At 34.5% G+C, this 18,257-nt stretch overlaps 1 protein-coding gene across 4 annotated transcripts in view; it reads right to left on the bottom strand.

Moving 5' to 3' along the window:
- Positions 1-356: 356 nt before the first annotated feature.
- AMN1 (antagonist of mitotic exit network 1 homolog) overlaps positions 357-18,257 on the bottom strand; it is a 91,088-nt gene continuing 73,187 nt past the window's right edge. For all 4 annotated transcript variants that reach the window (XM_027844288.1, XM_027844286.1, XM_027844289.1 and 1 more), the window contains one exon: positions 357-2,485. In XM_027844288.1, coding sequence (XP_027700089.1) covers positions 2,412-2,485 — 74 coding nt within the window. In that variant the 3' untranslated portion in view covers positions 357-2,411. The remainder of the gene's footprint in view (positions 2,486-18,257) is intronic.

The following is an 18,257-nucleotide window of genomic DNA, read 5'->3' as shown; positions in this document are numbered from 1 at the left end:
ACTATTGAGTAAGGATCAGTAATTCTTCACAATGCTTTCCCTGCCCACAAAAGATAGGATTTTGTTAACTACAAGTTGCTTTATCTTCCACCCTAACTGTATAATTCTATCAATAAAGTACGAAATATTTTTGAATGAATAAAATGATCATTAATTTTCCTGGAAAACTAGAATCCTAAGCGTAGAACACAGACAATTTTAGGAAAAAAATTATAAAATAAAACCCAAATATCTTGTGTGTTCCTTTCACTAGAGTGTCTTCTGAATGATTTAAATTGCTTAGAAGTGGTTATGCAAATTACCTAACAATAAAATGGAGGCTTTGCTGTATATTTGACATTAAATTTTATTGTGTTTAAGTTTCAGAACAATACCAAGCTCAGGAAAAAAAATTCTACCCATTTTAAACATTTGTACAATGACATTATTTTTGTAATGGTCACATATGCACAATGTCAACTAGTAGGATTTATGAAGTAACCAGTGGTGAATATATAGAGTAAAGAGAAATAATGCCAAATATAAACCCTTTCCACTAAAACATGTTTAACAATTTTGTACCATATATTAGCACTCTCTCCATTCAACCTCTCCCCTACTTGTGACACACAATCTTTTATAACATTTTATACTTAAGTGAAACAGGAAAGATCTTGACATATCACAGAAGTTTTATGTTTAAAGGACAGAATTCCATAAAACCTCCTTCTTAAGGAAAAATGCTTACCTAAATATGCACACATGGAGTCCCACTTCCAGGTCATTAGGATAAATTAGTTCATAATGCCCTTTCAATCCCTGAATAACTAAGAAAAGATTTGTGATCACATCTGATCTAGCTACTTCAATTTAAAGAGTTACAAGGTTTATATTTTATTATCTGGAAACTGCAGATTTTCATTATATAACCATATAATGACATTTCTTATTTATAGCTGAATGTTATGTTAGTGGTAAGGCTTTTACCTTTTTCTCTGGAAAGAAAAAGGTCTTTTTCTGAATGTGAAGTGGCCAGAAACAAATTTCTAAGTAAAAGGAAATCACTTCAAACAGGAAATACTTCAAAACTTTAAATTTTAGTTCTGTAGTTAAAACATAGTGAATTCAGTTTACCTTCCTCAGTAGCTTAGGTTAGTGAGTTCACTTCTGATCTGTGTTAATGGAGTTTAAAAAAAAACAAAATAGGTAAAAGATAACATCATTAAGAACAATAATTCTAGAAACTTGGATTGTGGCATTGATAATACTGAAAAACAAGTGTAACCTAAAGTTCAGATTTCCTCCTAAATCACGGTGTCATTTAGTTTTTCTTTTCCTTCCAAGGTGATTGTTTTTGGTAAATTAGGCTTAGGAGACAAAATAGCAATTCATCTGTTGAATAGTGCTCAAATTCCTTTAAGATTAGGTATGCCAGAATGGAAGGTCGATCTTCCTGTACTCTGGTAGTTGCTTCCACTGCTATAAACAGAGCATTAATTTATTTTCTGAGATATTCTTACAGAGCTTCTCTACCTTATTCCTTTCCAAATAAGGGTCTAAAATATCTCTCAATAAGTAGGAGATAAAATAAGTAAGGTATTCTCTCCTTTCTAGAAAAGTAAACATGAAGCAGATCAGAAATCTTTGAGGCATTACTTCATTCAGTCTTTCTGAATGTAAAATCATAATGATTTTATTTCAAGTATCTCCAGTTTTTTTGTTAACATTTTCATCAGTTCTAAGACTATAAACTACAAATATTTGAGGAAGAAAGCCAAGAAAGACTGAATAAATCAAGTCATAGGATAGGGATAGAACCAAACTGATATCACACTTCTCTGCTGAATGATAGGGAATTTGATGTCATGAATGATGTAGTTATTACTAAAATGTTTGTTTCCTGTTTGGCTGAAGAACTGATTTAAAAGAAATTTTTAAGGGCTTATGATCAGATTTGCTATTTGGCAAGTAGACCCTTACCATTAGAAAGGTGGGAATTAGGAAAGATTTAATTAAGTAAATTAGTTTAATTTATTCTCCTAGTGGTCATTCATCAGTTATTTAGGTAAGAAAGAGAAGCAGCAGGGAAAATGTCATTTTAAATCTGTACATATTTCACATGGGTTTTAATGTGTAAAAAAACACAAAATCCCAACAAATGAGAAAGGTCATAGTCACAACAATGATAACGTTTAAAAAATAGTGACTCCCTAAAGAAACACAGAAATGGGAACAGTATTATTTGCATTTTGGAGTTTAGTTTTACCATCAAAGCAAAAATTTAGCATATCTGCAGATATAACTAGTCATTTTGAGACTGACAGTTTAAAAAAAAGAATAAATCAATATGGCATGCTTAAATAAAAATGGAAAGTCAATCTCCACAATCATTTCCAAGAAAAATGGCAGAAATCATTGTATTTTAATAAGCATCAATAAACAGTCCACGTCACTTGTTTGATTTTGTTTGGGCCCACTAACCGCTCCAAGACTTCTCGGGAATGATCTATAAAAGAAAATCACAATGAATAACTCACAGTAAATGAAGATACAAGTAGAAGATAGAGTCTATTTTTTTAAAAAAAATTATTTATTTTTAGTTTTCAACATTCACTTCCATAAGATTTTGAATTTTAAATTTTCTCCCCCTTCTTTTCTCTCCTTTCCCCCCTCTTTTCTTTCCTCTCCCCAAGACAGCGTGCAATCTGATATAGGTTCAACTTATACATTCACGTTAAGCATATTTTGTATGTCACAATGTAAAGAACAATTAGAACTAATGGGAGGAACCACGAGAATGAAGCAATAAAAGAACAAAGGAAAAAAGACAGCAAATAGTATTTTTCCATCTGCATTCAGACTCCATAGTTCTTTCTCTGGAGGTGGATATCATTTTCCATCGTGAGTCTTTTGGAGTTGTCGTAGATCCTTGCATTGCTGAGAAGAGCCAAGTCTATCAAAGTTAGTCATCGCACAATGTGGCTATTACTGTGTATAATGCTCTCCTCACTCAGCATCAGTTCATATAAGTCTTTCCGGGTTTTTCTGAAGTCCGCCTGCTCATAATTTCTTATAGCACAATAGTATTCCATTACATTAATATACCACAACTTATTCAGCCAATTATTCCCCAATTCACGGGCATCCCCTCAATTTCCAATTCTTTGCCACCACAAAAAGAGCTGCTATAAATAGAAGGGAAGGTAGACTGGGGGAGGTAAAAGTCAGAAGTAAAACACTTTTTTTTTTTGGTGAGGCAATCGGGGTTAAGTGCCTTGCCCAGGGTCACACAGCTAGTAAGTGTCAAGTGTTTGATCTGAGGATGGATTTGAACTCAGGTCCTCCTGACTTCAGGACTGGTGCTCTCTCCACTGTGCCACCTAGCTGCCCCGAAGTAAAACACTTTTGAAAATGGACAGGGTGAAAGGAGGGAGAGAGTAGGATAAATGGGGAGAATAGGATGGAGGGAAATACATAGTAATCAACTGTGAAAAAAGTTTTGCAGCAAGTTTATTTGATAAAGACCTCATTTCTCAAATATATAAAAAACTGAGTCAAACTTGTAGAAATAAGAGTCATTGCTCAACTGATAAATAGTCAAAGGATATGAACAGGCAATTTTCAGGTGAAGAAATCAGAGCTATCTATGGTCATGAAAAAAATGCTCTAAATTACTATTGATTAGAGAAATGCAAATTAAAACAATTCTGAGCTACTACCCCACACCTACATGACAGAAAAGGAAAGTGACAAATGTTGGAGGGGATGTGGGAAAATTGAGACAACTAATGCACTAATGGTGAAGTGGTATATCGATCCAACCATTATGTAGAGCAATTTGGAACAATGCCCAAAGGGCTATAAAATCATGTATACACTTTGACCATGCAATACGACTACTAGGTCTGTATCCCAAAGAGATAAAAACAAAAAGAGAAAGACCTATATATACAAAAACATTTACAGGAGCTCTATCTGTGGTGGCAAAGAATTGGAAATTGAGAGCATATCCATCAATTTAGGGAATGTCTGAACAAGTTATATGATTGTGATGGAATACTGTTGTGCTATAAGAAATGATGAGCAGGATGATTTCAGAAAAACCTAAAGTTACTGAACTGATGCAAAGTGAAATGAGCAGAACCAGGAGACCATTGTATACAATAATAGCAATATTATATGATGATCAATTGTGAATGACTTAGCTATTCTCAGCAATACAATGATCCAAGACAATTCTGAAGGACTTATGATGAAAAATGCTATCCATCTCCAAAGAAAAAACTGATGGAATCTGAATGCAGATTGAAGCATACTATTTCTTTATTCTCTTTTCTTTTTTTCATCTGTGTTTTCCTTCACAACAGGACTAACATGGAAATATGTTTTGCATGACTGCACATGTATAATATATCAAATTGCTTGCCTTCTCAATGAGGGGAGAGGGAAGGGATGGAAGGAGAGAATTTGATGTTAAAAAGTGTTTTTGCTTGTAATTGGGGGAAAATAAAATATCAAATTAAAAAAAGAGTTGAGAGGTAAGAAAGGGAGTGGTGCCATGATCTATATCAATGGAGTGAATACACAGAGGAAAAAATGGGTCCTTAAAGTATTCAATTACAACATCTCTATTACATGCTTAAAGCTAATTTAAAACTACTTTTATTGAATTTTGAATCAGGGAACTAAAAACCAGTTAATTTAATTCAATTAAACAAACATTAATCCCTTAACTGACATAGTTCACTCTACTATACTGGGGAGAATATTAGAATATAAACAGAAATAGAAAATTTACACATATAGTCCTTGCCCTTATGAAGCTAACTGTAGTAAGGGGAAATGACACATATTAGATAATACAAAATAATATATAATAAGTATCTTTAAAGAAGTGCAAAAAAAAGGTGCTCCCTTAGTCAAGAAGGTGATTACTGTCTGGTGGGGGAGGGGAGAAGGGAAGAAAGGTGGTTTTATTGAATGTGTATGAAATCATAGAGCGAGACAGAGAAAGTTCTAGTCACAGGGAAAGTAATCAAAAGTACAGAGGAGGCATTTATTTACTATTAATAATAACTGTAGAATAAGCACTTAGGATATAGAGTAGTCTACTTAGACTAGAGTGGAGAGTAGAAGGGGAGTAATATGAGAAAAAGCTGGAAAGGTAGGGTGGTGCCAGATTGTAGAAGGCTTTGAATGACAGACTTTAGATATTACTTCAAAGGCAAAAGAGACACTGAAATTTTTTTTTTAGCAGATAAATAGCATGACTTGACCTATGCATGAAGAATTAGTTTTGTAGTAGATGAAATGGAGGCAAGACCTGCTGTGAAATTACTACAGTCTGGGTAAGTGGTAATGGTGGCACTGAGAACAGAGAGGGGGAAATGGATATGATAAATATTATAGGAATGAAATCCATAGGATTTGGCAACTGAATGGGTATGAGAGATGAGGGAGAGGTTAAAAGTCAAAACTTTTGGACAAATGAGACTGGGTAAAGGATGTCTACCCCAGATAGACATAATGAAGACAGAAGGATGAAGTTTAGGAGGAAAGATAATATACTCAGTTTGGAACATGTTGAGTTTGGGGTGTCACTGTGGGTAGAGATGTTCTGCAGGTACTCTGTATTGTACATATGGCGGTTTGCTTTGGGCAGAACTTGCTGTGAGGGTTAAATGTCAAACTAATATTAATGCTTGGTGGGAAAGGATATTGGAAGGCTTAGACCTACCACATATATTGCTTTTGTAGGTTTGCTTCATGGTACTGCACTATGTGTGAAAATGAAGTATATGCTGTATGGTGTATTAAAATAACAATTATACTAAATTTTGTCAAGCTAATGTATATACTCCTAACCTCTTATTCTGTTCTTTGAGCTCAGGTACCACTTCTGACATAAGCCTCTCCTGATTCTAAGGTCTTTTCCTCCACTTCTCTCCTTCCCCCATGGTTGTTAGGGCTCTATTTCTTAAGGTTATTTTATTTTGAAAGCATGAACGGCTTTTGATTTTTTTAATTTAATTTTTTTCTTTATTTTCCCAGTACATAGCACAGTATTAGGTACTTAATAAATGTCTGTTGAGTTAAAATGAATTGAATGCTTAGTGAGAAAAAAAATATTACCTCAGTTGGGTCTCAGCAGCCAACACAGGGCAAAAATAAAACAAAACAAAAAGCACCTCAAATGATCTTCTAGGACACTGTCCTCTGAAGAAATTATTGGATAGTCCATAGGGGCAGATAAAGGGATCAAAGTTAAAACAATATAGCATGGTTCGATTAAATGAGGGCTGGATTAGGATTCAGAAAACATGGACTGAAATTCTGAATTCTCCACTTACAACTTGCTTTACCTTGGGCAAGTCACTTAATATCTCTGGAATTCAGTTTTCAAATCTGGAAAACAAAGGGATTATACAAGACAGCCTCTGATATCACTTCCAGCTTTATGTCTTAAGACTGTTATCACATTTATAAGAAGGAGTTACAAAAGATTTTGCCAGCCCTCTGATCAGGAAAGTGGATTTGCTTAATGCTGTACAGCTTCCCTCAGCAACAACTGGGCTGTTCTGGGCAGTACAGGTTCTCCTGGGACAGGTAAATAAAGGATATGGCAGAGTTGATTTTACCATGTATCTAAAGGCAAATAAACATCATTTCAAAGAATGTTTGATCATGTATACTGCAGTGCTCACGATAGACGTATTTACAAAAAACAACCATTTTCCAATTGATAAATGGTCAAAGGATGGCAGGCAGTTTTCTTAGGAAAATAATCCGAGCTATCAATAGCCATTTGAAAAATGCTCCAAGTCACTAATAACTACAGAAATGTAAATTACGGCAACTTTGAGGTTCTATCTCATACCCATCAGAATGGCAAAGTTGACAATAAAAGAAAAATGACAAATGTTGGACAGGCTATGGGAAAACAGTTACATTAATAATTGTTGGTGGAACTTTGAACAGAACTACCTACTCTGGAAAGCAATGTAGAACTATGCCCCCAAAGTTATTAAATTGTGCACACTCTGACTCAGTGATACCACAACAAATTCTATATCCTCAAAGAAATCAAAGAAAGAGGAAATGGACCCATGTGTACCTCTCTTTGTATTAAACTGGAAATTAAGCAAGTACTTATCAGTTAGAGAATGGCTGAACAAATTATGGTATATGAATGTAATGGAATACTATCATGTTATAAGAATGATGAAGGGAATGGTTTCACAAAAACTTGGGACAACTTGTCTGAATTGATGCAGAGTGAAGCGAACAGAAACAAGAGAATTATTTATATAAAAACAACAACAGTATAAAGACAAAAAACTTTGAAACACTTAAGAACTCTGATCAACACAATGACCAACTATAATTCCAGAAGATTCATGATGAAATTTCCTGATAAAGATGATGGACTTAGGGTACAGATTGAGGCATATATTCTTTGGACATGACCAATGTCAGAATTTGCTTTACTTGACTATGCATAGTTGTTAGAAGGGGTTTTTGTTTGTTTGTTTTTTTCAGTGTGGGGGGAGTGGGGAGTAGGACAGAGAGAAGTTGGATTTTTGTCCATTTGAAAAATTAAATTAAAAAATTTAAAAGTCAGCCATAAAAAATACCTGGAAGTTTACGTGCCATCATATCTTGCAGAAGATGAAGAGGCAGAAAAGAATTAAATCTTTCCAAATTAAATCAATATATATTATAATGCTTGGTGACTTCAATGTGTAGGTGGGAACAAGAAAAGAGTGAAAAATATACTTGAATAAGAGTGAAAGAAGCTAAAGATAGAGAAACAGTAGTAGATATATGACAGCTGGTCTCGGAATCAGGGAGACTTTCGTTCCAGTATCGCCTCTGATGTGTACTGGGTATGTGACTATGGATAAGTAACTTAACCTCTCAGTGCCTATGCACTTGTCTCGGATTATAAGTTGCAGAGCAAGAAATGATCTGCATTGGTGAAGGGAGTTACCACACCAATGAAGTCAGACGGTTGGTCCAAAAAAATAAAAAGCTAAAGAAAAATAATTTGAGAAATGTGGCAATTACTAAATGCAGAGGAAAATGCCAAAGATTAGCATACTACAAAAATGCCTCATGCCTACATAAATCATAAATATTTTCTTAAATAAAAGAACCAGAAAGAGTTGGAAATGGTGAACAGTGAATAACATCAGAAAAATGAAACGGATTTATTTTTAACAAGATAGGAAATGATTTGTTACAGGCATGGTAGTCATTCTTCCATCAGTTGTCTGTGTAATCATAACATTACTCTGATAGGACAAAGATCAAAATTAGAGCAAAACTAAATGAAAGAGGCATGGCATGCAATTAAAACAACTGTGCCCTGATTTGTCTGAGCAAGACTGATGATGAAAAATGAGATATGGATAGAAGTGACAGACACCAATTACATTAATTTTATACAGAAGTTCATAAGGTCAGAAATCAGGGATAATTGGAAAAGACATTTCTTTTTTTTTCTTTTTTTTTTCTTTTAAGTATTTTATTTTTTATTTTTCCCCAGTTACATGTAAAAACAATTTTCAACATTCATTTTTAAAACTTTTAGTTTCACATTCTATCTCTCCCTTCCTGCCTACCTCCCTGCCTTAGAGAAGGCAAGCAGTTCAATATAGGTTATACATGTGTAGTCATGGAAAACATATCCATAATAGTCGTGTTGTGAAAGAAAACATAGACAAAGGAAAACTTCAATAAAAATAAAGTTAGAAAAAAAGGATGCTTCAATCTGTATGCAGATACCATAAGTTCTTTCTCTGGGGATGGATAGTATTTTTCATTATGAGCCCTTGAGAGTTGTCTTAGATTGGAAAGGACATTTCAAAAGCCATCTAATCCAATCCCCTCATATTATAGATAAGGAAACCCAGAAATTTAGGTGACTTGCCCTAGGTCACATAGATATTAAGTATCAGAGATGAGATTTGAACCTACATGCTCTGATTTCTATTATCATCATTTCCATTTTACAGATGATTGAGGCTAAGTGAAATTGGGTGGCTTATGTAGGGTCACACAGCTAATAAGTTTCTGAGGTGGGATTTGAACTCAGGTGTTCATGACTCCAAGATCAGCACTCTATCCAACAAGCCACTTAGCTACCTCCACAAAAATCCCTTCTCCACACATGTTTTAGGCTTTTTATTGCCCTTTTATGATTTCTTTTACCCTTTCTGCTAGCTTTAATGCTAATTTTAACCTAATTTCCTGTGTTCAGCCATGTAGGAGGGAAGAAAAGGTACAGCATCAATTTTCCTGAGCCCCTCACACACCTTCCAGGCAGCAGCCTTACCCTAGGTGCAGCCGTCATTCCCATCAGACTGGCAGTGCCAAGTGGCAAAGGTTACTAGGAAGAAGATGGCCACTGTAGGGGAAGATGAACATTGTGGTGCTGATATGATCAATAATTTATTTAGAAGATAAGATTTTGGCAGAGATTGAGGATGTGCCTGTTGAACATAATCACAAAGTCCTTCATGTGATGCTGCTGCCTTAGGCAGTGAGCACCCTCATTAGCCAGTTAATAATTTTAACTCATTTCATGCAGCATGGTTTGTGTCATTTCACTTACAAATACATTAATTATGGAGACTTGAAAGTTATTTTTTCTAGTCGGAATCTCATTACAAACAGCACAATCTGTGGTTGCAATCAATGCCTTATTCATTTCTACACAGTGAGTAGAAGAGGAAAAGGGACTAATTTTTCTCTATCATTTTACACCTCTTAGTTTAACATCTTCAGCCTTGCTCTCGGTTAGAGTGTTTCACACTCAAGATGGTGAGTAGCTTCTAAGTAGCTCACATTTTGATAGATTTCTATTTCCAGTCTCTTACCCTTATACAGGATGGTAAATGTTTAACAACCAGCTCTCTGAAAAAAATGTTTATATAACATACTTTTCAGTTTAATCTGCCTATTATTAATATTTTATCCATCACTTTCTTAAATCTAAACAATTAACAAAACCCTAAATCAAGCCCTGAATCATGGTGTTTACCACTTTCTGAGATACACATGTTCACACTGAAATTTTAACAATTGCCTCTCCCAGGAGCAAGTATAAACACTTAAACTAAAACACCTTTGCCCTCATATTTCAGCCTCTTTGTTCCCCTTCTAGAATACTTAAATAACTCTATTTCAGGAAAAGAAATTCAACAAGCCATAAATGAACTCCCTAAGAAAAAATCATCAGGACCCAATGAATTTACAAGTGAATTCTACCAAACATTTAAAGAAACATTAATTCTAATACTGTATAGACTATCTGAAAATAATAAAGGAGTCTTACCAAATTCTTTCTATGATACAAATAAGGTTTTGATACCAGCAAGAGCAAAAATGGAGAAAGAAAACTATAAACAAATTTCCCCAATGAATACTGATACAAAAATTATAAATAAAATACTGGGAAAGAGATTATAGCAATACATAATAAAGATCATACAGTATAGTCAGGTAGGATTTATATCCAGAATTCAGGACTGGTTCAATATGAAGAAAACTAAAAATATAATTTACCACATTAATAACAAAAACAACAAAAATCATGTGATTATATCAATATATACAAAAAAGCTTTTAACAAAATATAACACCCATTTCTAGCATAGGAATAAATGAAGCTTTTCTTAAAATAAGTAGGATCTATCTAAAACCATCAGAAAGCATCATCTGTAATGAGGATAAGCTAGAAGGCTTCCTAATAAAATTGTGATCATAACTATTATTTCAATACTGTACTAGAAATGCTTCCTATAGCAATAAGACAAGAAAAATAAATTGAAGGAATAAGAATAGACAGTAAAGAAACAAAATTACAACTCTTCGCAGATAACACGATGGTATTGTTGTCCAGTCTTTCAGTTGTGTCCAACTCTTCGTGACCCTATGGATCATAGCAAGCCAGGCCCCTCCACTATCTCCTAAAGTCTGTCCAAGCTCATGTTTGTTGCTTTCATGACACTATCTATCCATCTCATCCTCTGCTGGCCTTTCTCCTTTTGCCTCCAATCTTTCCCAACATCTGGGTCTTTTCTAATGAGTCCTGTCTTTTCATTATGTGGTCAAAATATTTAAGCTTCAGTTTTAGTATTTGTCCTTCCAAAGGATAGTCTTAATTAATTTCTTTAAGTATTGATTGGTTTGATCTCCTTACTGTCCAAGGTACTCTCAAAAGTCTTCTCCAGCATCACAATTCAAAAGCATTGATTCTGTGGCACTCAGCTTTCCTTATAGTCCAACCACATAGAGAACTGTAGAGAATCAACTAAAAAACTAGTTGAAACAACAAATTTAGCAGAGTTGCAGGACATAAAATAAACCCATATAAATCACCAGCATTTCTATATATTACCAACAAAACTCAGCAGGAAAAGATAGAAAAAGAAATTCCATTTAAAATAACTACAGACAATTTAAAATACTTCTAAGTGTACCTACCAAGACAAACCCAGGAACTATGTGAACACAATTACAGAACATTTTTCACACAAATAAAGACAGATCTAAACAACTGGAAAAATATTAATTATTCAGATAGGCTGAACCAATATAATAAAAATGACAATTCTACCTAAATAACTTTTTCAGTGTCATGCCAATCAAACTACCAAAAAAGTATTTTATAGAGTTAGAAAAAATAAAAATAATCTGGAAGAACAAAAGGTCAAGAATATCAAGGGAATCAATGGAAAAAATTTGAAAAAGATGGCCTAGCAGTACCAGATTTCAAACTATATTACAGTGTGGTAATCATCAAAACAACCTGGTATTGGCTAATAAAGAGAGTGGTGGATCAGTGGATTAGATTAGGTACACAATATATAGTAACAAATGACCATAGTAATCTAATGTTTGATAAACCAAACTCAAACTTTGGGGGCAAGAACTTACTATTTGACAAAAGTTGCTAGGAAAACTAGAAAACGGTTTGACAGAAACTAGGCATAGAATAACATCTTACACCATATTCCAAGATAAGATCAAAATAGGTACATGGCTTAGACATAAAAGGGTGATATCATAAGCAAATTAGGGGAGCGTGGAAAATTTTACGTCAGACTTATGGATAATGGAAGAATTTATGACCAAACAAGAGAAAGAGGATCACAAGAAGTATAATGGATAATTTTGATTACTTGAAATTAAAATGTTTTTGCACAAACAAAACCAATGCAGCCAAAAGTAGAAGGAAGGTAGGAAAAAGGGGTAAAAATTTTATAGCAAATTTCTCTGATAAAGGCCTAATTTCTCAAATATATTGAGAACTGAGTCAAATGTATGAAAATAAGTGCCATTCCCCAATTGACAAGTGGTCAAAAGATATAAAAAGGCAGTTCTCAGAGGAAGAAATCAAAGCTTTCTATAGTCACATGAAAAAATGTTTTAAGTCACTATTGATTAAAGAAATGCAAATTAAAACAACTCTTGAAGTACTACCTTATATTTATCAGATTGGCTAACATGACGGAAAAAGAAAATGTTGGCTAGGATGTGGGAAAATTGGGACTCTAACACACTGTTGGTAGAGTTGTGAACTGGTCTAACCATTCTGGAGAACAATTTGGAACTATGCCCAAAGGGCTATGAAATTGTGCATACCCTTTGACCAGCAATGCCACTACTAGGTCTGTATCCCAAAGAGATCAAAGAAAAAGAAAAATGACCCATATATACAAAAATATTTATAGTAGGCCTTTTCGTGGTGACAAAGAACTGGAAATTGAGAGGATTCCCATCAATCGGAGAATGGCTGAACAAGTTGTGGTATATGACTGTGATGGAATACTATTGTTGCATGAGAAATGATGAGCAGGATGTTTTTAGAAAAACCTAGGAAGACCTATGTGAATTGATGCAGAGTGAAGTGAGCAGAACCAGGGGATACATAGTACCATACATAGTAAAAGCAATATTGTAATGAAGATCAAGTGTCAAAGATTTAACTACTCTGATTAATACAATGATCCAAGACAATTCCAAAGAACTCATGATGAAAAATGCTATCCACCTTTGGAGAGAGAATTGATGAATTTTGAATACAAATCGAAGTATGATTTTGTCACTTTATTTTTCTTGCTTTTTTATGATGTGGCTAATATGTAAATATGTTTTGTATGACTTCATCTGTATAATTAGTATCATATTGCTTGTCTGCTCAATGGGTGGGCTAGAAGAGAAATTGAAACTCAAAAATTTTTTTAAAAGAATGTTAAAGATGGGGCAGCTAGGTGGTACAGTGGATGGAGTTCTGGCCTTGGAGTTAGGAGGACCTGAGTTCAAATCCAGCCTCAGACACTTGATACTTACTAAGCTATGTAACCCTGGGCAAGTAAGTCACTTAACTCCGATTGCCTAGCCAAAAAGAAAAAAAAAGAATGGTAAAGATAAATGATGAATTTTTTAAAAAAGAAAAAAAAAGTAAGTACTATGAAATGAAGATTCAGAGTTTCATATAGAATCTGGAAATTTTTTTAGGAGGGCCTTTAAATCAGAATTTTAAAAGTTAAATTTCAAAATTCAAGTATATACAGTAAATATACTCATGGAATCCCCTCCAAACTCAATAAATATCCCAGAAACCTCACTTGAGGTAGTCACAATATTATTCAATCATCAAAGCACAAAATATAATCACAAGGTATAAACTAGATTTTGAGATACTTTCCTACAGGTCTATCTTCTAAACCTGACTTTACAGCCTGTACCAGAAGGTGTAATTTATTCTTTGCCACATGTGTTCCCTACACTTGTCTTGTTATTATTGTACTCTAACTACTCTTCCTGTGGATGTGTATTTGTGAGAGCATGTGCCCAGACTTTTGGGTAGAATTTTTTGTACCAATTTTTCTTGCTATCCACCATTTTATTAAATGTCTTTGCTAAAAGCTAACTAAATATTATAGTAGATTGCCATTAGAAACATACTAGTGGGGGTATAGGAGTAGAAATAGCTATCAATAGGGTTACCCCTAGAATCTGAGCAAGTAGTAACCCCTCTAGGGACCCAACCTGTGAGTGCAAGTACAACCTGAAGGTGGAGGATCAGAGGGAGCATTACATATGCATCTAATAATTCTGCAGTAAAACTTATAAAGAGGAGCTTACAGTCTTTCAAAGGAAGTACATTTTTAAAACATTAATCATTGATATGAGCATTCCTTTTATTGGTACAGATATCAACCCACAGTCTTCTCATTGGGTCTAGTTTCTGTCATCCTACAAATTCCATAAATCCTTCATAAGGGAGTGTTTTTTCTTTTTGTTCTTCAGTCATATAGTTGTGTTCAACTCTTCCTGACCCTATGGACCATAGCATGCCAGGCCCTCCTGTATCCTCCGCTATCTCTCACAGTCTGTCCAGGTTCATATTTATTGTTTCTGTGATACTATATATCTGGCTCATTCTCTGACATCCCCTTTTCCTTTTGCCTTCAATATTTCCCAACATCAGGGTCTTTTCCAGTCAGTATGTGTATGTGTATGTGTGTGTGTGTATATACATACATACATACATACATACATACATATATATGTATATGTGTGTGTGTGTATATACATATGTATGTATGTATGTATATATATGTGTATATATGTATATGTGTGTATGTATATATGTATACATAATATATGTATATATGTGTGTATGTATATGTGTGTATATATGTATATGTGTGTATATGTATATATGTATATATGTATATATGTACGTGTGTATATGTGTGTACGTATGTGTATGTATGTTTGTATATATGTGACTTGCATGTATACACACACATATGTGATGACAGTATTGTTCAGTACAGGGGTTGTATCCTTCTTTGTTTTCCTTGCTAGGAGTTATATTGACCAGTTATTTGTTCTGTAAAACTTGGACTCAGTCAAAAGGCCACACCCAAGAACCTAGAATGCCACATGTGATCTCGAGACCACAGGTTCCCTACCCCTGGTATAAAGAACTCCTAAGTGAGGAAAATCCCTCTACCGATGCAGTTCAGCACTTTTCCTGCTATTTGAAGAGAACTGTCTAGACTGCAGGGATTCTTAAACTTTTTCCACTCACAACTCCTTCAGTGCTTCTTAAACTGTGGGTCACGAATGCATATGGGGTTGCAACCCACAGAGCAGAGGTGTCACACATTTGGCTAAGAGCCACACATGGCTCATAACATTCCCGGAGTATAGCCCCAAACAGATTAAATGTAATTGGGAAATATTTAACAAAATAAATAAAAATATAATAAAATAGATATTATATTTTAAAACTGTCAATATGCAAACTGTGGGGATCCTTATGTATGGTTTAGTGGCTCCCATTTCTATTTCAGTTTGACACCACTAGCCTAGAGCACCAAGAGGTTAAGTGATTTGCCCAGGGTCACATAACCAGTATGTATCAGAGATGGGACTTGAACCCAGGTCTTCCTGGTTTTGAGGATAACTCTCTATCCTTTATTCCACACTACCTAGTTAGCTAGATGATGATGAAAAAAAGAAAGAAAGAAAGAAAGAAAGAAAGAGAGAGAGAGAAAGAAAGAAAGACAAAGAAAGACAAAGAAAGAAAGAAAGAGAGAGAAAGAAAGAAAGACAAAGAAAGACAAAGAAAGAAAGAAAGAAAGGAAGGAAGGAAGGAAGGAAGAAAGAAAGAAAGGAGAAAAAAGGAAAGAAGGAAGGAAGATACATAGATACATTGATAGAATGTATAGATCGATAGAATAATATACACGTATGTTAAAGTTTTATTGATTTTTTTTGTTTTTAGGTTACAAGTAATTCCTGACCCATACCCCCTCTGTCACTGAACTGTACCTTATAACAAAGATGAAACAAATAAGCAAAACAACCTACACAGCAACCTTGACAGCATATGCAACATTCTATATCCAGAATCCTTTACATCAATACAAAAAGGAAAGTGTTTCATCATCTATCCTGTGTGACCAATATTAGTCATCACAATCTGCTGTTTTTCAGTGTTGTTTTTATTATACAGCTGTAGAATGTAAGCTTCAATTAATGGAGAACCATTTATTAAGCCAACTATGTATCAGACTAGGTGCTACAGATACAAATATAAAACTGAGACAGCCTCTGACCGAAAGGAGCTTATGTTCTACTGGGGATATAACATGTCCGCAGATAAATAGAATAATGTACAAAATAAATATATAGTAATTTTGAGGGGTGTTAACAACTGGCTGATCAGGAAAGACTTTTTGAAGGAAGTGATACTTAAGCTGAGGCATAAAGGGAATTAAGGATTTTGAGAAGCAGAGGGGAGGCAAGAAATAGAATGTCATATATGGAGAAGGACAAATAGGACAGTTTAGCTAGAATATAATGTATGGGGGAAAGTCATGTTTAGTTTGTCTATAAGATAAAAAAAAAGGTAGGAGCCAGATTGTAAAGGGATTTAAATACCAAACAGAAAAGTGTGTATTTTTACTCAGTCATTATTAGTCATGTCTGACTCTTTGTGACTCCATTTGGGGTTTTCTTGGCAAAGGTACAACAGTGGTTTGCTATTTCCTTCTCCAGCTCATTTTACAGATGAGGAAAATAAAGCAAATGAGGTAAAATGACTTGCCTAGGGTTACACAGCTAGTAAGTGTCTGAGGCCAAATTTGAACTCAGAGATAAGTCTTTCTGACTTCAGGCCTGGCACTCTATCCACTGTGCCACCTAGTTGCTTTGAGTTCATATTTTACCCTATAAATGATGATGAGGCCACTGATCAATAAAGTGAACAGTCATATCTGTACTTTATAAATATCAATTTAGCAGCTTTGTGGAACATGGACTGGTGAGGGAAAAAGCTGAAAAGACCAATTAAGAGACTACTGAAATAGTCCAAATAAGCGGTGATGCGGGCCTCAATTAGGGTGACTGTGGTGTAAGTGGAGATGGATGAAAGCAATGTTGAAGTAGTAAAACTAGGTAAAAAAAACTAAGAAGCAACTGATTGGATATAGAACTGAGTGACGGTGACTAGCTGGAGAAGACTCATAGGGTGTAAACATCTACGACTGGAAAAATGGTGGAGCTAGGAGGAAGGGTTGATTTAGGTGGAAAGACAGAGTTCTCCTTGTACATGTTGAATTTGAGATTACTGTAGGATACCTCCTTGAAGGTTTGGACCATTTCACTTTTTTATTTGTATAACCAGTACATCTAGCACAGTCCTAGCACATAGCAGGTTCATAATAAATGCTTATTGATTTTTCTCCCTGTTTTTGGTTTATTATTCCATATCAATTAATATAGGTCTTCCCATGCTTTTCCGAATTCCCCACATTCATCATTTCTTATGGTGCAGAAAAATTTAGTTACTTTCTTATTTTATAGCTTATTCTTTCATTCCTAATTGATACACACTCACTTGGTTTCTAGGTTATTGTTACCACAAAAATAATACTGTTATGAATATTTTGGAATATTCATTTTTTTTTCCCATCTTTAAGTTCATTTGGGATATATGCCCAGTAATGCGATCACTGAGCTGAAGCTCAGTGGGCATGTAATGAACAGTTTAGTGACATTTCCTGAAAGCCTCATTACCTTTAAAGTGAAGGTTGTATTACCCACATGAGTAAGCATTCAACAAGATAGGAGAAAGGAATGGCTGGATGAATTAATGCTGATCTTGGGCTTTGCTATATGAATTGTCTTCTGCTATAATGTCATATTTCAGACAGTATGTCCTGTAAATGAGCCAGAATACCTTCAACAAATTCAACAAACATTTATTAAACACATACTATGTATTTAACTCTGTGCTAGATACTCAAACATACAAAAATGTAAAAAAAATGGAGTGCTTGCTTTCCAGTTTATAGTCAAATGGAAGGATATAACCTGTCACAAACAAATATAACACAAAGTATAATGTGATGGGGCTAAGGAGATATACACAAAAAACACTCTAAGATAATTTGAAGAGGGAGAGATTACTTTCATCTGGGGGTTTCAGGGAAGGCTTTATGGAAGAGATGGCACCTAATCTGAACCTTGAAAAATGGGTAAGATCTTGTTAAGTTAGTAAGATGGCTAAATGCAATTGAATAAACATTTATGTATACAGAATTGTGCTAGGTGCTGGGCACAAAACATCAAAGTCCTTGTCCTAAAGGAGCTTGCAACATTATGGGAATAAGATGTATATAAATGACTATAACATAATTCAGAATGTAAAAAATGCATAGGAGTCATAAAGAGAGAGATGAGAAAGT

Source organism: Vombatus ursinus, unplaced genomic scaffold (genome assembly GCF_900497805.2).
Source record: "Vombatus ursinus unplaced genomic scaffold, bare-nosed wombat genome assembly UNPS02014941.1, whole genome shotgun sequence".
In the NCBI taxonomy this organism is placed as follows: domain Eukaryota; kingdom Metazoa; phylum Chordata; class Mammalia; order Diprotodontia; family Vombatidae; genus Vombatus; species Vombatus ursinus.
Note: the sequence above shows the minus strand (reverse complement) of the source record. Positions and strands in the feature narration are given on the sequence as shown.